Consider the following 23,992-nt stretch of genomic DNA (forward strand, 5'->3'; position numbering starts at 1 on the left):
TACCAATACCATATCAATGTGGAGCTATATACAGTGAGTACCAGTACCATATCAATGTGGAGCTATATACAGTGAGTACCAGTACCATATCAATGTGGAGCTATATACAGGGAGTACCAGTACCATATCAATGTGGAGCTATATACAGTGAGTACCAGACATATCAATGTGGAGCTATATACAGGGAGTACCAATACCATATCAATGTGGAGCTATATACAGTGAGTACCAGTATCAGATCAATATGGAGTTATATACAGGGAGTACAAGTACCATATCAATGTGGAGATATATACAGGGAGTACCAGTACCAGATCAATGTGGAGCTATATACAGGGAGTACCAGTACCATATCAATGTGGAGCTATATGCAGTGAGTACCAGTACCAGATCAATGTGGAGCTATATACAGGGAGTACCAATACCATATCAATGTGGAGCTATATACAGTGAGTACCAGTACCATATCAATGTGGAGCTATATGCAGTGAGTACCAGTACCAGATCAATGTGGAGCTATATACAGGTTGTACCAGTACCAGATCAATGTGGAGCTATATACAGGGAGTACCAGTACCAGATCAGTGATGGAGCTATATACAGTGAGTACCAGTACCAGATCAATGTGGAGCTATATACAGGGAGTGCCAGTACCAGATCAATGTGGAGCTATATACAGGGAGTACCAGATCAATGTGGAGCTATATACAGGGAGTACCAGTACCAGATCAATGTGGAGCTATATACAGGGAGTACCAGTACCAGATCAGTGATGGAGCTATATACAGTGAGTACCAGTACCAGATCAATGATGGAGCTATATACAGGGAGTACCAGTACCAGATCAATGTGGAGCTATATACAGTGAGTACCAGTACCAGATCAATGTGGAGCTATATACAGGGAGTACCAGTACCAGATCAATGATGGAGCTATATACAGGGAGTACCAGTACCAGATCAATGTGGAGCTATATACAGGGAGTACCAGTACCAGATCAATGTGGAGCTATGTACAGGGAGTACCAATACCATATCAATGTGGAGCTATATACAGTGAGTACCAGTACCATATCAATGTGGAGCTATATACAGTGAGTACCAGTACCATATCAATGTGGAGCTATATACAGGGAGTACCAATATCAGATCAATGATGGAGCTATATTTTTATTTATTTGTTTATTTCAACTTTATTTAACCAGGTAGGCAAGTTGAGAACAAGTTCTCATTTACAATTGCGAACTGGCCAAGATAAAGCAAGCAGTTTGACACCTACAACAACACAGAGTTACACATGGAGTAAAACAAACATACAGTCAATAATATAGTAGGAAAATAAGTCTATATACAAAGTGAGCAAATGAGGTGAGATAAGGGAGGTAAAGGCAAAAAAGGCCATGGTGGCGAAGTAAATACAATATAGCAAGTAAAACACTGGAATGGTAGATTTGCAGTGGAAGATAGTGCAAAGTAGAAATAGAAATAATGGGGTGCAAAGGAGCAAAATAAATAAATACATAAATACAGTAGGGGAAGAGGTAGTTGTTTGGGCTAAATTATAGATGGGCTATGTACAGGTGCAGTGATCTGTGAGCTGCTCTGACAGCTGGTGCTTAAAGCTAGTGAGGGAGATAAGTGTTTCCAGTTTTAGAGATTTTTGTAGTTCGTTCCAGTCATTGGCAGCAGAGAACTAGAAGGAGAGGCGGCCGAAGGAGGAATTGGCTTTGGGGGTGACCAGAGAGATATACCTGCTGGAGCGCGTACTACAGGTGGGTGCTGCTATGGTGACCAGCGAGCTGAGATAAGGGGGAACTTTACCTAGCAGGGTCTTGTAGATGACCTGGAGCCAGTGGGTTTGGCGACGAGTATGAAGCGAGGGCCAGCCAACGAGAGCGTACAGGTCGCAGTGGTGGGTAGTATATGGAGCTTTGGTGACAAAACGGATGGGACTGTGATAGACTGCATCCAATTTATTGAGTAGGTTATTGGAGGCTATTTTGTAAATGACATCGCCGAAGTCGAGGATCGGTAGGATGGTCAATTTTACGAGTGTATGTTTGGCAGCATGAGCGAAAGATGCTTTGTTGCGAAAAAGGAAGCCAATTCTAGATTTAACTTTGGATTGGAGATGTTTGATGTGAGTCTGGAAGGAGAGTTTACAGTCTAACCAGACACCTCGGTATTTGTAGTTGTCCACATATTCTAAGTCAGAACCGTCCAGAGTAGTGATGCTGGAGGGGCGGGCAGGTGCAGGCAGGGATCGGTTGAAGAGCATGCATTTAGTTTTACTTGTATTTAAGAGCAGTTGGAGGCCACGGAAGGAGAGTTGTATGCCATTGAAGCTCGTCTGGAGGGTAGTTACACAGTGTCCAAAGAAGGGCCAGAAGTATACCGAATGGTGTTGTCTGCGTAGAGGGAGTACCAGTACCAGATCAATGTGGAGTTATATACAGTGAGTACCAGTACCAGATCAATGATGGAGCTATATACAGGGAGTAGCAGTACCAGATCAATGTGGAGCTATATACAGGGAGTACCAGTACCAGATCAATGTGGAGCTATATACAGGGAGTGCCAGTACCAGATCAATGTGGAGCTATAATACAGGGAGTACCAGTACCATATCAATGTGGAGCTATATACAGGGAGTACAGTACCAGATCAATGTAGAGCTATATACAGGGAGTACCAGTACCAGATCAATGTGGAGCTATATACAGGGAGTACCAGTACCAGATCAATGTGGAGCTATATACAGGGAGTACCAGTACCAGATCAGTGATGGAGCTATATACAGGGAGTACCAGTACCAGATCAATGTGGAGCTATATACAGGGAGTGCCAGTACCAGATCAATGTGGAGCTATATACAGGGAGTACCAGATCAATGTGGAGCTATATACAGGGAGTGCCAGTACCAGATCAATGTGGAGCTATAATACAGGGAGTACCAGTACCATATCAATGTGGAGCTATATACAGGGAGTACAGTACCAGATCAATGTAGAGCTATATACAGGGAATACCAGTACCAGATCAATGTGGAGCTATATACAGGGAGTACCAGTACCAGATCAATGTGGAGCTATATACAGGGAGTACCAGTACCAGATCAGTGATGGAGCTATATACAGTGAGTACCAGTACCAGATCAATGTGGAGCTATATACAGGGAGTGCCAGTACCAGATCAATGTGGAGTTATATACAGTGAGTACCAGTACCAGATCAATGATGGAGCTATATACAGGGAGTAGCAGTACCAGATCAATGTGGAGCTATATACAGGGAGTACCAGTACCAGATCAATGTGGAGCTATATACAGGGAGTGCCAGTACCAGATCAATGTGGAGCTATAATACAGGGAGTACCAGTACCATATCAATGTGGAGCTATATACAGGGAGTACAGTACCAGATCAATGTAGAGCTATATACAGGGAGTACCAGTACCAGATCAATGTGGAGCTATATACAGGGAGTACCAGTACCAGATCAATGTGGAGCTATATACAGGGAGTACCAGTACCAGATCAGTGATGGAGCTATATACAGTGAGTACCAGTACCAGATCAATGTGGAGCTATATACAGGGAGTGCCAGTACCAGATCAATGTGGAGCTATATACAGGGAGTACCAGATCAATGTGGAGCTATATACAGGGAGTGCCAGTACCAGATCAATGTGGAGCTATAATACAGGGAGTACCAGTACCATATCAATGTGGAGCTATATACAGGGAGTACAGTACCAGATCAATGTGGAGCTATATACAGGGAGTACCAGTACCAGATCAATGTGGAGCTATATACAGGGAGTACCAGTACCAGATCAATGTGGAGCTATATACAGGGAGTACCAGTACCAGATCAATGATGGAGCTATATACGTGAGTACCAGTACCAGATCAATGTGGAGCTATATACAGGGAGTGCCAGTACCAGATCAATGTGGAGTTATATACAGTGAGTACCAGTACCAGATCAATGATGGAGCTATATACAGGGAGTAGCAGTACCAGATCAATGTGGAGCTATATACAGGGAGTACCAGTACCAGATCAATGTGGAGCTATATACAGGGAGTGCCAGTACCAGATCAATGTGGAGCTATAATACAGGGAGTACCAGTACCATATCAATGTGGAGCTATATACAGGGAGTACAGTACCAGATCAATGTAGAGCTATATACAGGGAGTACCAGTACCAGATCAATGTGGAGCTATATACAGGGAGTACCAGTACCAGATCAATGTGGAGCTATATACAGGGAGTACCAGTACCAGATCAGTGATGGAGCTATATACAGTGAGTACCAGTACCAGATCAATGTGGAGCTATATACAGGGAGTGCCAGTACCAGATCAATGTGGAGCTATATACAGGGAGTACCAGATCAATGTGGAGCTATATACAGGGAGTGCCAGTACCAGATCAATGTGGAGCTATAATACAGGGAGTACCAGTACCATATCAATGTGGAGCTATATACAGGGAGTACAGTACCAGATCAATGTAGAGCTATATACAGGGAATACCAGTACCAGATCAATGTGGAGCTATATACAGGGAGTACCAGTACCAGATCAATGTGGAGCTATATACAGGGAGTACCAGTACCAGATCAGTGATGGAGCTATATACAGTGAGTACCAGTACCAGATCAATGTGGAGCTATATACAGGGAGTGCCAGTACCAGATCAATGTGGAGCTATATACAGGGAGTACCAGATCAATGTGGAGCTATATACAGGGAGTACCAGTACCAGATCAATGTGGAGCTATATACAGGGGAGTACCAGTACCAGATCAGTGATGGAGCTATATACAGTGAGTACCAGTACCAGATCAATGATGGAGCTATATACAGGGAGTACCAGTACCAGATCAATGTGGAGCTATATACAGTGAGTACCAGTACCAGATCAATGTGGAGCTATATACAGGGAGTACCAGTACCAGATCAATGATGGAGCTATATACAGGGAGTACCAGTACCAGATCAATGTGGAGCTATATACAGGGAGTACCAGTACCAGATCAATGTGGAGCTATGTACAGGGAGTACCAATACCATATCAATGTGGAGCTATATACAGTGAGTACCAGTACCATATCAATGTGGAGCTATATACAGGGAGTACCAATATCAGATCAATGATGGAGCTATATTTTTATTTATTTGTTTATTTCAACTTTATTTAACCAGGTAGGCAAGTTGAGAACAAGTTCTCATTTACAATTGCGAACTGGCCAAGATAAAGCAAGCAGTTTGACACATACAACAACACAGAGTTACACATGGAGTAAAACAAACATACAGTCAATAATATAGTAGGAAAATAAGTCTATATACAAAGTGAGCAAATGAGGTGAGATAAGGGAGGTAAAGGCAAAAAAGGCCATGGTGGCGAAGTAAATACAATATAGCAAGTAAAACACTGGAATGGTAGATTTGCAGTGGAAGATAGTGCAAAGTAGAAATAGAAATAATGGGGTGCAAAGGAGCAAAATAAATAAATACATAAATACAGTAGGGGAAGAGGTAGTTGTTTGGGCTAAATTATAGATGGGCTATGTACAGGTGCAGTGATCTGTGAGCTGCTCTGACAGCTGGTGCTTAAAGCTAGTGAGGGAGATAAGTGTTTCCAGTTTTAGAGATTTTTGTAGTTCGTTCCAGTCATTGGCAGCAGAGAACTAGAAGGAGAGGCGGCCGAAGGAGGAATTGGCTTTGGGGGTGACCAGAGAGATATACCTGCTGGAGCGCGTACTACAGGTGGGTGCTGCTATGGTGACCAGCGAGCTGAGATAAGGGGGAACTTTACCTAGCAGGGTCTTGTAGATGACCTGGAGCCAGTGGGTTTGGCGACGAGTATGAAGCGAGGGCCAGCCAACGAGAGCGTACAGGTCGCAGTGGTGGGTAGTATATGGAGCTTTGGTGACAAAACGGATGGGACTGTGATAGACTGCATCCAATTTATTGAGTAGGTTATTGGAGGCTATTTTGTAAATGACATCGCCGAAGTCGAGGATCGGTAGGATGGTCAATTTTACGAGTGTATGTTTGGCAGCATGAGCGAAAGATGCTTTGTTGCGAAAAAGGAAGCCAATTCTAGATTTAACTTTGGATTGGAGATGTTTGATGTGAGTCTGGAAGGAGAGTTTACAGTCTAACCAGACACCTCGGTATTTGTAGTTGTCCACATATTCTAAGTCAGAACCGTCCAGAGTAGTGATGCTGGAGGGGCGGGCAGGTGCAGGCAGGGATCGGTTGAAGAGCATGCATTTAGTTTTACTTGTATTTAAGAGCAGTTGGAGGCCACGGAAGGAGAGTTGTATGCCATTGAAGCTCGTCTGGAGGGTAGTTACACAGTGTCCAAAGAAGGGCCAGAAGTATACCGAATGGTGTTGTCTGCGTAGAGGGAGTACCAGTACCAGATCAATGTGGAGTTATATACAGTGAGTACCAGTACCAGATCAATGATGGAGCTATATACAGGGAGTAGCAGTACCAGATCAATGTGGAGCTATATACAGGGAGTACCAGTACCAGATCAATGTGGAGCTATATACAGGGAGTGCCAGTACCAGATCAATGTGGAGCTATAATACAGGGAGTACCAGTACCATATCAATGTGGAGCTATATACAGGGAGTACAGTACCAGATCAATGTAGAGCTATATACAGGGAGTACCAGTACCAGATCAATGTGGAGCTATATACAGGGAGTACCAGTACCAGATCAATGTGGAGCTATATACAGGGAGTACCAGTACCAGATCAGTGATGGAGCTATATACAGTGAGTACCAGTACCAGATCAATGTGGAGCTATATACAGGGAGTGCCAGTACCAGATCAATGTGGAGCTATATACAGGGAGTACCAGATCAATGTGGAGCTATATACAGGGAGTGCCAGTACCAGATCAATGTGGAGCTATAATACAGGGAGTACCAGTACCATATCAATGTGGAGCTATATACAGGGAGTACAGTACCAGATCAATGTAGAGCTATATACAGGGAGTACCAGTACCAGATCAATGTGGAGCTATATACAGGGAGTACCAGTACCAGATCAATGTGGAGCTATATACAGGGAGTACCAGTACCAGATCAGTGATGGAGCTATATACAGTGAGTACCAGTACCAGATCAATGTGGAGCTATATACAGGGAGTGCCAGTACCAGATCAATGTGGAGCTATATACAGGGAGTACCAGATCAATGTGGAGCTATATACAGGGAGTACCAGTACCAGATCAATGTGGAGCTATATACAGGGAGTACCAGTACCAGATCAGTGATGGAGCTATATACAGTGAGTACCAGTACCATATCAATGTGGAGCTATATACAGGGAGTGCCAGTACCAGATCAATGTGGAGCTATATACAGGGAGTACCAGATCAATGTGGAGCTATATACAGGGAGTACCAGTACCAGATCAATGATGGAGCTATATACAGGGAGTACCAGTACCAGATCAATGTGGAGCTATATACAGTGAGTACCAGTACCAGATCAATGTGGAGCTATATACAGGGAGTACCAGTACCAGATCAATGATGGAGCTATATACAGGGAGTACCAGTACCAGATCAATGTGGAGCTATATACAGGGAGTACCAGTACCAGATCAATGTGGAGCTATATACAGTGAGTACCAGTACCAGATCAATGTGAAGCTATAAACAGGGAGTACCAGTACCAGATCAATGTGAAGCTATAAACAGGGAGTACCAGTAACAGATCAATGTGGAGCTATATACAGTGAGTACCAGTACCAGATCAATGTGGAGCTATATACAGGGAGTACCAGTACCAGATCAATGATGGAGCTATATACAGGGAGTACCAGTACCAGATCAATGTGGAGCTATATACAGGGAGTACCAGTACCAGATCAGTGATGGAGCTATATACAGTGAGTACCAGTACCAGATCAATGATGGAGCTATATACAGGGAGTACCAGTACCAGATCAATGTGGAGCTATATACAGTGAGTACCAGTACCAGATCAATGTGGAGCTATATACAGGGAGTACCAGTACCAGATCAATGATGGAGCTATATACAGGGAGTACCAGTACCAGATGAATGTGGAGCTATATACAGGGAGTACCAGTACCAGATCAATGTGGAGCTATATACAGTGAGTACCAGTACCAGATCAATGTGAAGCTATAAACAGGGAGTACCAGTACCATATCAATGTGAAGCTATAAACAGGGAGTACCAGTACCAGATCAATGTGGAGCTATATACAGGGAGTACCAGTACCAGATCAATGTGGAGCTATATACAGGGAGTACCAGTACCAGATCAATGTGGAGCTATATACAGGGAGTACCAGTACCAGATCAATGTGAAGCTATAAACAGGGAGTACCAGTACCAGATCAATGTGGAGCTATATACAGTGAGTACCAGTACCAGATCAATGTGGAGCTATATGCAGGGAGTACCAGTACCAGATCAATGATGGAGCTATATACAGGAGTACCAGTACCAGATCAATGTGGAGCTATATACAGGGAGTACCAGTACCAGATCAATGTGGAGCTATATACAGGGAGTACCAGTACCAGATCAATGTGGAGCTATATACAGGGAGTACCAGTACCAGATCAATGTGGAGCTATATACAGGGACCAGTACCAGATCAATGTGGAGCTATATACAGGGTCCAGTACCAGATCAGTGATGGAGCTATATACAGTGAGTACCAGTACCAGATCAGTGATGGAGCTATATACAGTGAGTACCAGTACCAGATCAATGTGGAGCTATATACAGGGAGTACCAGTACCAGATCAATGTGGAGCTATATACAGTGAGTACCAGTACCAGATCAATGATGGAGCTATATACAGGGGAGTACCAGTACCAGATCAATGATGGAGCTATATACAGGGAGTACCAGATCAATGTGGAGCTATATACAGGGCAGTACCAGATCAATGTGGAGCTATATACAGGGAGTACCAGTACCAGATCAATGTGGAGCTATATACAGGGAGTACCAGTACCAGATCAATGTGGAGCTATATACAGGGAGTAGCAGTACCAGATCAATGTGGAGCTATATACAGTGAGTACCAGTACCAGATCAATGTGGAGCTATGTACAGGGAGTACCAATACCATATCAATGTGGAGCTATATACAGTGAGTACCAGTACCATATCAATGTGGAGCTATATACAGGGAGTACCAATATCAGATCAATGATGGAGCTATATTTTTATTTATTTGTTTATTTCAACTTTATTTAACCAGGTAGGCAAGTTGAGAACAAGTTCTCATTTACAATTGCGAACTGGCCAAGATAAAGCAAGCAGTTTGACACCTACAACAACACAGAGTTACACATGGAGTAAAACAAACATACAGTCAATAATATAGTAGGAAAATAAGTCTATATACAAAGTGAGCAAATGAGGTGAGATAAGGGAGGTAAAGGCAAAAAAGGCCATGGTGGCGAAGTAAATACAATATAGCAAGTAAAACACTGGAATGGTAGATTTGCAGTGGAAGATAGTGCAAAGTAGAAATAGAAATAATGGGGTGCAAAGGAGCAAAATAAATAAATACATAAATACAGTAGGGGAAGAGGTAGTTGTTTGGGCTAAATTATAGATGGGCTATGTACAGGTGCAGTGATCTGTGAGCTGCTCTGACAGCTGGTGCTTAAAGCTAGTGAGGGAGATAAGTGTTTCCAGTTTTAGAGATTTTTGTAGTTCGTTCCAGTCATTGGCAGCAGAGAACTAGAAGGAGAGGCGGCCGAAGGAGGAATTGGCTTTGGGGGTGACCAGAGAGATATACCTGCTGGAGCGCGTACTACAGGTGGGTGCTGCTATGGTGACCAGCGAGCTGAGATAAGGGGGAACTTTACCTAGCAGGGTCTTGTAGATGACCTGGAGCCAGTGGGTTTGGCGACGAGTATGAAGCGAGGGCCAGCCAACGAGAGCGTACAGGTCGCAGTGGTGGGTAGTATATGGAGCTTTGGTGACAAAACGGATGGGACTGTGATAGACTGCATCCAATTTATTGAGTAGGTTATTGGAGGCTATTTTGTAAATGACATCGCCGAAGTCGAGGATCGGTAGGATGGTCAATTTTACGAGTGTATGTTTGGCAGCATGAGCGAAAGATGCTTTGTTGCGAAAAAGGAAGCCAATTCTAGATTTAACTTTGGATTGGAGATGTTTGATGTGAGTCTGGAAGGAGAGTTTACAGTCTAACCAGACACCTCGGTATTTGTAGTTGTCCACATATTCTAAGTCAGAACCGTCCAGAGTAGTGATGCTGGAGGGGCGGGCAGGTGCAGGCAGGGATCGGTTGAAGAGCATGCATTTAGTTTTACTTGTATTTAAGAGCAGTTGGAGGCCACGGAAGGAGAGTTGTATGCCATTGAAGCTCGTCTGGAGGGTAGATACACAGTGTCCAAAGAAGGGCCAGAAGTATACCGAATGGTGTTGTCTGCGTAGAGGGAGTACCAGTACCAGATCAATGTGGAGCTATATACAGTGAGTACCAGTACCAGATCAATGATGGAGCTATATACAGGGAGTAGCAGTACCAGATCAATGTGGAGCTATATACAGGGAGTACCAGTACCAGATCAATGTGGAGCTATATACAGGGAGTACCAGTACCAGATCAATGTGGAGCTATAATACAGGGAGTACCAGTACCATATCAATGATGGAGCTATATACAGGGAGTACCAGTACCAGATCAATGTGGAGCTATATACAGGAGTACCAGTACCAGATCAATGATGGAGCTATATACAGGGAGTAGCAGTACCAGATCAATGTGGAGCTATATACAGGGAGTACCAGTACCAGATCAATGTGGAGCTATATACAGGGAGTACCAGTACCAGATCAATGTGGAGCTATATACAGGGAGTACCAGTACCAGATCAATGATGGAGCTATATACAGTGAGTACCAGTACCAGATCAATGTGGAGCTATATACAGGGAGTGCCAGTACCAGATCAATGTGGAGCTATATACAGGGAGTACCAGATCAATGTGGAGCTATATACAGGGAGTGCCAGTACCAGATCAATGTGGAGCTATAATACAGGGAGTACCAGTACCATATCAATGTGGAGCTATATACAGGGAGTACAGTACCAGATCAATGTAGAGCTATATACAGGGAGTACCAGTACCAGATCAATGTGGAGCTATATACAGGGAGTACCAGTACCAGATCAATGTGGAGCTATATACAGGGAGTACCAGTACCAGATCAATGTGGAGCTATATACAGTGAGTACCAGTACCAGATCAATGATGGAGCTATATACAGGGAGTACCAGTACCAGATCAATGTGGAGCTATATACAGTGAGTACCAGTACCAGATCAATGTGGAGCTATATACAGGGAGTACCAGTACCAGATCAATGATGGAGCTATATACAGGGAGTACCAGTACCAGATCAATGTGGAGCTATATACAGGGAGTACCAGTACCAGATCAATGTGGAGCTATATACAGTGAGTACCAGTACCAGATCAATGTGAAGCTATAAACAGGGAGTACCAGTACCAGATCAATGTGAAGCTATAAACAGGGAGTACCAGTACCAGATCAATGTGGAGCTATATACAGTGAGTACCAGTACCAGATCAATGTGGAGCTATATACAGGGAGTACCAGTACCAGATCAATGATGGAGCTATATACAGGGAGTACCAGTACCAGATCAATGTGGAGCTATATACAGGGAGTACCAGTACCAGATCAGTGATGGAGCTATATACAGTGAGTACCAGTACCAGATCAATGATGGAGCTATATACAGGGAGTACCAGTACCAGATCAATGTGGAGCTATATACAGTGAGTACCAGTACCAGATCAATGTGGAGCTATATACAGGGAGTACCAGTACCAGATCAATGATGGAGCTATATACAGGGAGTACCAGTACCAGATGAATGTGGAGCTATATACAGGGAGTACCAGTACCAGATCAATGTGGAGCTATATACAGTGAGTACCAGTACCAGATCAATGTGAAGCTTTAAACAGGGAGTACCAGTACCAGATCAATGTGAAGCTATAAACAGGGAGTACCAGTACCAGATCAATGTGGAGCTATATACAGTGAGTACCAGTACCAGATCAATGTGGAGCTATATGCAGGGAGTACCAGTACCAGATCAATGATGGAGCTATATACAGGAGTACCAGTACCAGATCAATGTGGAGCTATATACCAAGAGTACCAGTACCAGATCAATGTGGAGCTATATACAGGGAGTACCAGTACCAGATCAATGTGGAGCTATATACAGGGAGTACCAGTACCATATCAATGTTGAGCTATATACAGGGAGTACCAGATCAATGTACAGAGGTACGAGGTATTTCAGATAGATATGTGCATGAAGGCAGGGTAAAGTGACTAGGCATCAAGATAGACAATAATTAGAGTAAAATAAAGAACAGAGTAGCAGCAGAAATGATTTGTGTAAGTGTGTATATATGTTTATTCAGGAGCTCAGGAGGTATTGACATGATTCTCTGTGTCAAGGCTGTGATAAGGAGCGGACCAAGATGCAGCATTTTCGTTCCACATATTTATTATAACCATGAAACGTGATGCAATACATAAATACTTTAACTAACAAAAACCAACAAACCGTGACACAGAGAGGAATACACACTACTCAAAAGATAATCACCCACAAACAACATGAAGAAACACCCCTACTAAATATGACCTCCAATTAGAGGCAACGAGTACCAGCTGCCTCCAATTGTAGGTCAACCCAATAAACCCCAACATAGAAATAGACAAACTAGAATTACAACAGAAATAGACAACATAGAACACAAAAACACATCAACACCCCCGGTCACGCCCTGACCACTCTACCATAGAAAATAACAACTTATTATGGTCAGGACGTGACACTCTGACCATAATTCAATAATTTCCCTGTCAACTGTTATTCAATAACTTACCTGTCAACTATTATTCAATAACTTAAATGTAAACTATTATTCAATAACTTAACTGTCAACCAATCTGCCAAACCTCAACATGATTCTATTCCCCATCACCAGGGAGGAGAGCCAGCAGGTGGTGGATGTTATCCTGTCTCATCAGGAGGAGTTTGCTGTGTTCGCTACCTATATCTCTGAGTATGACCGCAGCATGTCCCTACTGGCAGAGAGCTGTAAACTCAACCCTGCCTTCCATGACATCGTCAAGCAGTTTGAGGTAAGAGGCTGGACTTAGTTTGAGCTTACAGACTACTTATTAAAGGGGAAGTCCTCTAACTAAAAACTCAATGTGAGTTTATAGTCTGAAAACGAATCTCTGCATATGCAGACTCGGAAAGATCAGACCTGAGTCTTTAGCTACTGTACCTGCCAGTCACATGCATGTTTCTCTGTGAGCAGAGGGATTTACTATAACAATGTCTTTATTCAGGCAGGAGTTCCCTGTTCCATTTATATAGCAGCTTTAGTTTGTTATCCAGACTCCACTGGGAGTCAATGGCCTTTTCAAACTCTATTCTGCTCTGCTCTCCTCTATGGGACTGACCTTTTCAATGCGCTACTCTCATGTTTGATACCTTTCAAAGTCCGAACACATACCTTTTTGTACTGTGAATCCCTTTATCTTGGCTGTCAACAGAACGTAGGAAGTAGTATCTGAGAGGATGTCGTCAAACTATATGCACAACTCCATAGTAAGCAAATGACTTCTCCGTTGAGTAGGGAGATATGTAATCAAGGCCCCTAATGATGATGATAGGAACCATTAACCATGGCAGAGGATATTAAACATGCTCTCAGATAAGACCATTGGGATGCAACAATGGATTTCTCATTTCCATTCCAGGCATGGTCTGACCTATAGACTTGATTCAGTGCTCATATAGTGGAAATCTCTCACATGCTCCAGGTTACCTAGCTTACCCTGTTATGTCCTATTGATCGGTAACAGTAGAGTTAGCAGTTCGACTTGTAGAATGCTTGTTAATCTATGTGCAAGAATAATGCACTATTTCTATGTTAAATTGACATTTGTGTTATGAAGTAATTCAATTAATTTACCACATTAAATGTAATCACCTCAAGTTTCATTAGAATTATGTTAATTTTGGAAATTAGTCTTGGCTCTACATGCTACCAAGATTCTACCCAAGACCGCCCACAGATATGCATAACATACTGTTTCTTGCATATTTATCAGTTAGCGGTTCCTCACCATATTTTGATGCATAGTGATTGGTGGACATAATGATTCTACGCATCTCAATGGTGATTAGGATCACAACCCGACAAGGAAGCAACTGTCTCAGAGCTCATGAATATTCAGGAGCAGCTGCCCTCACCAGAGATACTGTGGTTCCACAGGACTATGATAGGACAGTCAATGTAGGTGAGAGAGAGCCCGAGAGAGAAAGAGAGAGGCAGAGGCCAGTTGGCTACAGCAAAAAAAAATACCCTGCAGCAGGATACAGGAAATGTGGAAATATTACATGGATTATAATTCATGGAAATTTTTCTAGGGGTTTATATTTTTTGTAAGGAAAAATCAAGTCAAATTTCAAAGTGGAAATTACAAACTTCAGAAGCCTTTTTAAACCTCAAATACACTACACGTTTTAACATTTCTGCATTGCAGGAAATCCTGCAACATGGTGATCAAATTAAGATCGTACATCTGTAGATATAGAAATTTCAGTAAATGCATGACAGAAACAAGCAGAAAGCAAATCTAGGGTTTTTTGCTCAAATATGAATACTGAGGAATATTATGAATATGAATGTTATTCCTAGTTAAAAGCTTTTACTAGAAATAACATCCCCGCTGCCTGGCTGTGTAGTGCTGTGGGGACTGCCAGCCAGGGGACTCCTTCTGTGTGACCTCCCTGTAATGTGACACACAGGGCTCTCTGGGACAGTAGAGACCAATGTCACAGCCAGAGTCACAGACACACAGTTGAGAGAGACAGTAGGCCTGGTTTATCCTACTATTTATCCTGCTATGGCAGTTTAGCCAATGCTCAATGCAGGAAGTGGTTGTTATTATGTCAGATGACCATGTAGATGATTTATGTATACTTTATATCTCTTCCTAATTGGTTTTTTTTGTTGTTAATTTTGATATCTTAAAGGAGTTTGTCCTTCATATTATTTCATCTGCTCTCTCTCTCTCTCTCTCTCTCTCTCTCTCTCTCTCTCTCTCTCTCTCTCTCTCTCTCTCTCTCTGTCTCTATCTCTGTCTGTGTACTAGTGAGGGAAGTGGAGGGTTAAGCTCTTTAAGCATTGGTCCAGCAGTCTTGGGTTGTGGGGTGTAATTTCATTGTGGATGTGGTGATGACAGTGATGAAGTAGCTACGGGCTGTGATCAGATCACCATAGGACCTTACAGGATTAGCCCCTCTTCAGCCAATTTGTTGTTTACTGTGCTGCTATATACAACGGCCAATGGTGTGTGTGTGTGTGTGTGTGTGTGTGTGTGTGTGTGTGTGTGTGTGTGTGTGTGTGTGTGTGTGTGTGTGTGTGTGTGTGTGTGTGTGTGTGTTTTATATGATATTGAACGCTTGTGTGCTTTTGTTTGTGTCTAGGTGTTTGTGTTCCCTTGAAAAGAAAACACAGGTGTGTGCGTGTGTGTGTGTGTGCGTGCGTGCATGCATGCGTGCGTGCGTGTGTGTGTGATGCAGCAGGTGCGCAGAGAGAGATAAAGACAGTCTGATGGTGTGAAATTCCAGTATAGGCAGCTGGGCAATGAGGCAGACACAAGCTAATTAGAGATGCAGCCTCCTTTACAACTCCCCAATTAGATCAGCTGTGTGTGCAGCCACTGAATCAGCTGGCCGTGTGTGTGTGTGTGTGTGTGTGTGTGTGTGTGTGTGTGTGTGTGTGTGTGTGTGTGTGTGTGTGTGTGTGTGTGTGTGTGTGTGTGTGTGTGTGTGTGTGTGTGTGTGTGTGTGTGCGTGCACTGGCATGTGAACTGCAGACATCTTCTCTCTTTGGCTCACTAACCCAAACAACTACTCACTAATTATTGTCTTTGGCTCACCACAGAAGCCACTTCCGCCTTTCAATTGGATCACAATTTATATGAACAAGCGACACTTGAGGAGCTGGTGTTCTGTCAGTAAGGTTTTATGATGGGATGTTGTTGTTGAACAGGAAGAGGAACATTTTAAGGGTAATCCAAAGAGAAAGGAAACCACACTGAGCGAATGTATTGTAGTATTTTATTGGGATATTCTTCCCGGGGTCGAACAGGAAACAAAACAACAACAAAAAAGACATAATATACCTAATATAATATACATAACACTACATAAAATACATAACACAACATAATACTACATAATGCTATATAATACTACATAATATCCTGCCTCTGCCTCATGCTTCGGAAAGAGTAGATGGCTCCTGTCCTATGAGCCGTTCTGGCTCACACTAGCCAAGGCTCGTGCAAGGCCACCCACCTATATATTAAAATGCATAATACAGTACAACATATATCAAAATGTCTGTTTCTTCACAGTCCTCGTTGTGCCGTGAGGTGTTCTTTTATCTGTTTTTTTATCTGTTTTTATTGCTAGCTTAAGTTACCTGGGGTGGCTGAGATTTCCATGTAGTCATGGCTCTATTTAATACTGCACGTTTCCCAGCCTCTGTTCTGGAGCTGGGGACTATGAAGAGACTGCTGGTTGCATGTCTTGTGTTCTACCAATGAGTGTCCAAACTGTGTGCCAACTGCTTGAACAGATGGTTCGGTACCTTCAACACCTCACACAAAGACCAATAGTGATGCAGTCAAAGACCATAAATACTCCTGTAAACCAAACCTAGTCTAATCTGGGACACCCTAGACTCAACAGGCAGCCAGTTTAGTTCCTGAAAGCAGCTCCTGCCTATGTGAGTATGTGGACTCACCTTCAATTACTACCCTGATCAGCTTATTCTGGGCTATGAGTTTCCTCTGCCCATAAAAACAATATCCTCTCTGGGGCGGTAGGTAGCCTAGTGGTTAGAGCGCTGTACTTGTAACTGAAAGGTTGCAAGATTGAATCCCTGAGCTGACAAGGTAAAAATGTGTCTTTCTGCCCCTGAACAAGGCAGTTAACCCACTGTTCCTAGGCCATCATTGAAAATAAGAATTTGTTCTTTACTGACTTGCCTAGTTAAATAAAGGTAAAATAAAATAAATATCTGGAGCTTCCCCTTCATAAGTTTAGATAAGCCCCCAAACCAGGAAGTACTATCATAGTCAGCTAGGCTTAAATTGAAGATGTGGAAAACAGGAGTCGCTATGACACTTGAACCAAGGTCACTTAGGTAGAGTAGCGTGTGCATTGTATTATCTATGTGCTTGTGTGAGGTTGTGTGTTTATGTCTGTGCGCAATGCGTGTGTGTATGTTCCACAGTTAAGAATGCGAGCATATATTAACCTGACAATGTGTTTGTGTTCAGAAGCAGGGCCCAGATGGACCTCAGGTCCCACTGCGGCATCAGCTGCTGCAGGTCATTGCGAGAGTCCTCCAGTACCGCATGCTGCTCACAGGTACCCTACACTCACCTCATGATGTACTATTGCAATATTGTAATACTAACTTTCATGTGCATACCCTATCATGGCTCTCCACCTTGAATAGTGTTTCAGTATGTGGCATTCTATACCTTATTAACCAGTTTATGTTTTTGACTAATTTGTCTGTGCCATCATTTTTTCTAGATTACTTAAACAACCTTTCCCCTGATTCTAAAGAATATGAGGATACACAAGGTATAGTCTTACTCTGTAGTTTCTCCAATATACGTTAACAATTCAGTTGTTTCTTCAGCAGTCAAACACAGACACACACACACACACACAGACACACACACACACACACACACACACACACACACACACACACACACACACACACACACACACACACACACACACACACACACACACACACACACACACACACACACACACACACACACACACACACACACACACACACAGGCTGTTAGATACAATGTCAGAGGATAGTTGTTCAGGGACAGACAGAGCCGTGTATATCGTAATTTCCGGACTATTAAGCGCACCTGAATATAAGCCGCACCCACTGAATTTAAAAAATATATATTATTTTGAACATAAATAAGCCGCACATGTCTATAAGCCGCAGGTGCCTACCGGTACATTGAAACAAATTAACTTTACACAGGCTTTAACGAAACACGGCTTGTAACAAAAAAGTAAATAGGCTTTAACGAAACACGGCTTGTAATAAAAAGAAATAGGCTTTAACGAAACGGCTTGTAACAAAAAATCAAAAATTAGCAGTAAGCTTTAGTTGTCTTTTTGCACTGAGTCAATTCCTCACGCTGCTGTTTCCAACGTCTTATCATCGACTCATTAAGACCAAGCTCCCGTGCAGCAGCTCTATTTCCTTTTCCAACAGCCAGATCAATCGCCTTCAACTTGAAAGCTGCATCATATGCATTTCTCCGTGTCTTTGCCATGATGAGGGTGACAAAATGACTACCGTAATCAGAATGATGGGAAGTTTGAGAGCACTCGATTTAATCTAAACAGTAAACAAAAAAGTTGTTTGACCTTAACCCGTTTGGCAATTTCCTTGGTCTAATGAAAGCTTCATGCCGCCCAAAAACTGAGCACGTCACAGAATGTGTTTTTTTGGAGAAAAAATTATTGAAAGCGGGAAAAATCCATATATTAGCCGCGTCATTGTTTAAGCCACGATGTTCAAAGTGTGGGAAAAAAGTTGCGGCTTATAGTCCGGAATTTACGGTACTCCCAGCATATTGATGTGCATTAACCCATTCTGTTTCTCTCTCCATTCTCTGTTTCAGCTGCCTTAGTAATTGTGTCAGAGGTGGCAGACCAGGCTAATGACAATCTCAAGCAAGGGGTAAATCAGTGTGTATTGGTGTTTCTGTATTGATTTCAGACTACTGTGTACATTTGTTCATGCAAGTGTTTGCTAGAGGTATGACAGCTCAGATTTCAGGTTTTCCCTGTGTAAATCCTTCTTCATTCTGGATGACAACACTATTGTGAGTGAAACCACGTCAATGATCTTGGAGACGCCTGTCTCTTTGCTTTCACTGGGCTCTGTTGCCTATTGATTAATGAGCGGGTGAGGAAAGATGATGTCATCAAAAGATCCCCGGTGCATCGTAACAAAGGGTGCAGTGTGAGAGAAGACATGACGTACATTGTAAAGCACACACACACCCTCACACAGACCATCCTAAAACAGATCATCTCTCCCGTCTCTCACATAATCCTTACCATCTCTCCCGTCTCTCACATAATCCTTACCATCTCTCCCGTCTCTCACATAATCCTTACCATCTCTCCCGTCTCTCACATAATTCTTACCATCTCTCCCATCTCTCACATAATCCTTACCATCACTCCCGTCTCTCACATAATCCTTACCATCTCTCCCGTCTCTCACATAATCCTTACCATCTCTCCCGTCTCTCACATAATCCTTACCATCTCTCCTGTCTCTCACATAATCCTTACCATCTCTCTCGTCTCTCACATAATCCTTACCATCTCTCCCGTCTCTCACATAATCCTTACCATCTCTCCCGTCTCTCACATAATCCTTACCATCTCTCCCGTCTCTCACATAATCCTTACCATCTCTCCCGTCTCTCACATAATCCTTACCATCTCTCCCGTCTCTCACATAATTCTTACCATCTCTCCCGTCTCTCACATAATCCTTACCATCTCTCCCGTCTCTCACAAAATCCTTACCATCTCTCCCGTCTCTCACATAATCCTTACCATCTCTCCCGTCTCTCACATAATCCTTACCATCCCTCCCGTCTCTCACATTATCCTTACCATCTCTCCCGTCTCTCACATAATCCTTACCATCTCTCCCGTCTCTCACATAATCCTTACCATCTCTCCCGTCTCTCACATAATCCTTACCATCTCTCCTGTCTCTCACATAATCCTTACCATTTCTCCCATCTCTCATATCTCTCTTTTTCTTTCCCCTTTCTCTTTAGCTCTCCTCCTCTTACTCAAACACACACTGACTCCCTCCACGAATCCTCTTCACTATCTCCTTCCCCTCCCCGTCACACACACACTATCTGCTCCACTCCCTTCAGGATCCCTCTATCAGCTACACTCCCTTCAGGATCCCTCTATCTGCTCCACTCCCTTCAGGATCCCTCTATCTGCTCCACTCCCTTCAGGATCCCTCTATCTGCTCCACTCCCTTTAGGATCCCTCTATCTGCTCCACTCCCTTCAGGATCCCTCTATCTGCTCCACTCCCTTTAGGATCCCTCTATCAGCTCCACTCCCTTCAGGATCCCTCTATCAGCTCCACTCCCTTCAGGATCCCTCTATCTGTTCCACTTCCTTCAGGATCCCTCTATCTGCTCCACTTCCTTCAGGATCGCTCTATCTGCTCCACTTCCTTCAGGATCCCTCTATCTGCTCCACTCCCTTCAGGATCCCTCTATCAGCTCCACTCCCTTCAGGATCCCTCTATCTGTTCCACTTCCTTCAGGATCCCTCTATCTGCTCCACTTCCTTCAGGATCCCTCTATCTGCTCCACTCCCTTCAGGATCCCTCTATCTGCTCCACTCCCTTCAGGATCCCTCTATCTGCTCCACTCCCTTCAGGATCCCTCTATCTGCTCCACTCCCTTTAGGATCCCTCTATCTGCTCCACTCCCTTCAGGATCCCTCTATCTGCTCCACTCCCTTCAGGATCCCTCTATCTGCTCCACTCCCTTCAGGATCCCTCTATCTGCTCCACTCCCTTCAGGATCCCTCTATCTGCTCCACTCCCTTCAGGATCCCTCTATCTGCTCCACTCCCTTCAGGATCCCTCTATCTGCTCCACTCCCTTCAGGATCCCTCTATCTGCTCCACTCCCTTTAGGATCCCTCTATCTGCTCCACTCCCTTCAGGATCCCTCTATCTGCTCCACTCCCTTTAGGATCCCTCTATCTGCTCCACTCCCTTCAGGATCCCTCTATCTGCTCCACTCCCTTCAGGATCCCTCTATCTGCTCCACTCCCTTCAGGATCCCTCTATCTGCTCCACTCCCTTCAGGATCCCTCTATCTGCTCCACTTCCTTCAGGATCCCTCTATCTGCTCCACTCCCTTTAGGATCCCTCTATCTGCTCCACTCCCTTCAGAATCCCTCTATCTGCTCTACTTCCTTCAGAATCCCTCTATCTGCTCCACTCCCTTCAGCTTCCAGCAGCACATCCCTTTCCGCCACCCTCCTTCTCATTCACAAACAGACAAGGAGAGTTTCTTTCTTTCTCCATCTCTCACAGGAAAATCCCTCGTTCTCTCACTCTCCTATCTTTGTCTCTCTCTCTCCCTTTCTCTCTGACACACAGGAGAACTTGCTGCGGCTGGTCCACATTGAGTACAGCGTCAGAGGCAAGAGAGATCTACTCAAGCCAGGAAGGGTGAGATCAGTCTGTTTCTCTCTCCTCTCCATCTCTGGACAGTGTTACTCTGTTCCACAAACATAACATAAACAGTGAATAATACCAATCTCAGACCGTGGCCTACTAGGATTCCCACACAGGAACTAAAAGCCCAGTGATACTACAGTATAGGCAGCCCCTCTCGCTAACATCGTCTCTGTTTCTCTGTGTGTTTGCAGGTGTTTGTGAAGGAAGGCACTCTAAGGAAAGTGTCGAGGAAAAGCAGACAGCCCAGACACCTGTTTCTGGTAACTACTACCTACTAACTTAAAATGCATTTAATAAATAAAGATCTTTAGGGTTACGGTATATTTTGGAGTGTTATATTTTTTCACAAACAATGTGGGATGGCAGTATCAAATGTATGTGAACCGGAGAATATCTTGTATCATTAGAACTATAACTTTCACTATCTAATATTTCAGTTTCACACCAGGTGGTTATTCTGATCATAGAAGGGTGGTGTCTCATCCAGGCTGGTAGAGGCAATCAGATATAGATGGAGACAGGGCGAGGCAGAGAGAGGCAAAGCAGGGAGGCCTAGAGAGGCAGAATGTAATGGGAGGCAGGAGGACAAGGCTACAGGGCCCCACCACACCCAGCCAGGGACCTCCCTCTCTCAGGGCTTGTTTTCGAGGGCCCTGCTTCCTCACAGGATGTTTGGTGTGGGTTACTGGATGCTGGCTTCCTGTGCAGAGAGGGGACTGACAGGGCTGTGAAGGCCAGACACGTTGTTGGATGGGGGAGACATAAAAACACAGTCTTAAGGAAGTAGATGGGACAGAAGAAAAGTGTATGAATTATTAATGTGACATTAATATATTGTGAAATTCAGTTGTTTCTTCAGCAGTCAAACACACACACACACACACACACACACACACACACACACACACACACACACACACACACACACACACACACACACACACACACACACAGTACTATAGACAATAATGCTTTTAACACAAATCATCTGAACAATTCAAGAGAGAGAGAATAGGAATCAGCGAGATCGGAGATGAGAGGTAGAAAGGCCCATTGAGGAGCTATTTTCTTTCTCTGCTTCTTCACTTTCCTAGTGTCTTCATGTCTCTCTCTCCATGTGTCTTTCTAAACTGGGTTGTTTATGAGTGATGGTTAAGAGACTGATGTGTGTGAGTAACTGGGTAGCTCCTCTGGAGTAGATGGCTGGAGAGGGGCAGCAGGTGTAATATATGGGCCCTAAGGAAAGTCCAAACAGAGAGGATGAAAGCCATCACTCACTTAGTGAAACTGAGGAACAGCGCTCAACAACCATCAAGGCACTGTCATGGTAACCAGAGGGAAGTCTTAGAGAGGAGAGAGCCATGAGTGAAGGAAATGATTAGGGTAGGATGGAGAAGAGAGAGGTACTGTCACACTGTCTTCCTCTCTTCTACTTGAAGCAGAAGAGAGGAAGAGAAACGTGTTGGGAAATTGAATGTGTAGTAGTTGGGCATCTAATGCATGGTCAAAATGGTGTTTGTAGGTTGTACTTGGTACACATCTCTTGCCTGGGGTCATTTTGAGCAATCTGTATGTGGTGAGTTTGCTTCTGAGAGTGAGTGTATGAGCCTGAGGCAGGGTGGCATAGGCCTGCAGTGTGAGCACCACTAGAGGTCACATTCAGGACTGTAGGGTCACGTGCTGTTTTGTCCCTGCTGAGCTTGTGTTGTTGTTATGGTGGCTGGTTCCAGAGCCTCCACCCAGACCAGGCATGCTCTCAGAGCAGCTGGGAGCTGGAAAGGAACAGGCAGAGAATTCCTGGATGCTGCCTTATAGGCCACACAGGTTTAGAGCAAACATGATGTGTGACCAATGATGTCACCACTTTTGTCCCACTCTAAATGAGGCCCTTTAACACAATAGGCTAAAGTTCTGAGGATTACAGTACATTGGGTGTGATGAGCAAATAAACGTTGGTGCCTTTTTATCATGTAGCCTTTGTTGTGTGTTACATGGGAATGTCTGGTTTGAGTGGTAAACGTGAATAATATGGAAATCCAAAGCTGTTTTTGTGTGACTCAGGAGATTCCCCATGAACCGCAAAAGCTTATAGTGCCCCCCTGTGGCATCAGAGTTACACTAGCCAGATATTTGAATGAGATATACATTTAAGGCTGGCAGGTAGGCTTTCCATGCACACAATAAGCTATGATCGTAACCATCCCTCTAACCCTCTGCTTCTGTCTCCACCAGATGAATGATGTGATGCTGTACACCTACCCTCAGCAGGATGGTAAATACAGGCTGAAGAACACTCTCTATCTGTCTGGGATGAAGGTGAGTCCCTCCCCCTCCTACAGAGATGACCTTCCCTGACCCTTTACCCCTGACCTATGGCTGTGTCAACAAGTCTGGTCTGGTCTCTGTCTGTCTGTCTGTCTGTCTGTCTGTCTGTCTGTCTGTCTGTCTGTCTGTCTGTCTGTCTGTCTGTCTGTCTGTCTGT

At 43.8% G+C, this 23,992-nt stretch overlaps 1 protein-coding gene across 4 annotated transcripts in view; it reads left to right on the forward strand.

Moving 5' to 3' along the window:
* Positions 1 to 23,992, forward strand: part of LOC106565828 (FYVE, RhoGEF and PH domain-containing protein 5) — a 68,336-nt gene that overhangs the window by 40,114 nt on the left and 4,230 nt on the right. For 3 of the 4 annotated variants that reach the window (XM_014133398.2, XM_014133395.2, XM_014133397.2), the window contains exons 7-13: positions 13,107 to 13,263; positions 17,491 to 17,581; positions 17,753 to 17,803; positions 18,889 to 18,947; positions 21,430 to 21,501; positions 21,702 to 21,770; positions 23,743 to 23,826. In XM_014133398.2, coding sequence (XP_013988873.2) covers positions 13,107 to 13,263; positions 17,491 to 17,581; positions 17,753 to 17,803; positions 18,889 to 18,947; positions 21,430 to 21,501; positions 21,702 to 21,770; positions 23,743 to 23,826 — 583 coding nt within the window. The remainder of the gene's footprint in view (positions 1 to 13,106; positions 13,264 to 17,490; positions 17,582 to 17,752; positions 17,804 to 18,888; positions 18,948 to 21,429; positions 21,502 to 21,701; positions 21,771 to 23,742; positions 23,827 to 23,992) is intronic. The other variant, XM_014133396.2, reaches the window with a different exon arrangement.

This window comes from Salmo salar, chromosome ssa12 (genome assembly GCF_905237065.1).
Source record: "Salmo salar chromosome ssa12, Ssal_v3.1, whole genome shotgun sequence".
NCBI classification, from domain to species: domain Eukaryota; kingdom Metazoa; phylum Chordata; class Actinopteri; order Salmoniformes; family Salmonidae; genus Salmo; species Salmo salar.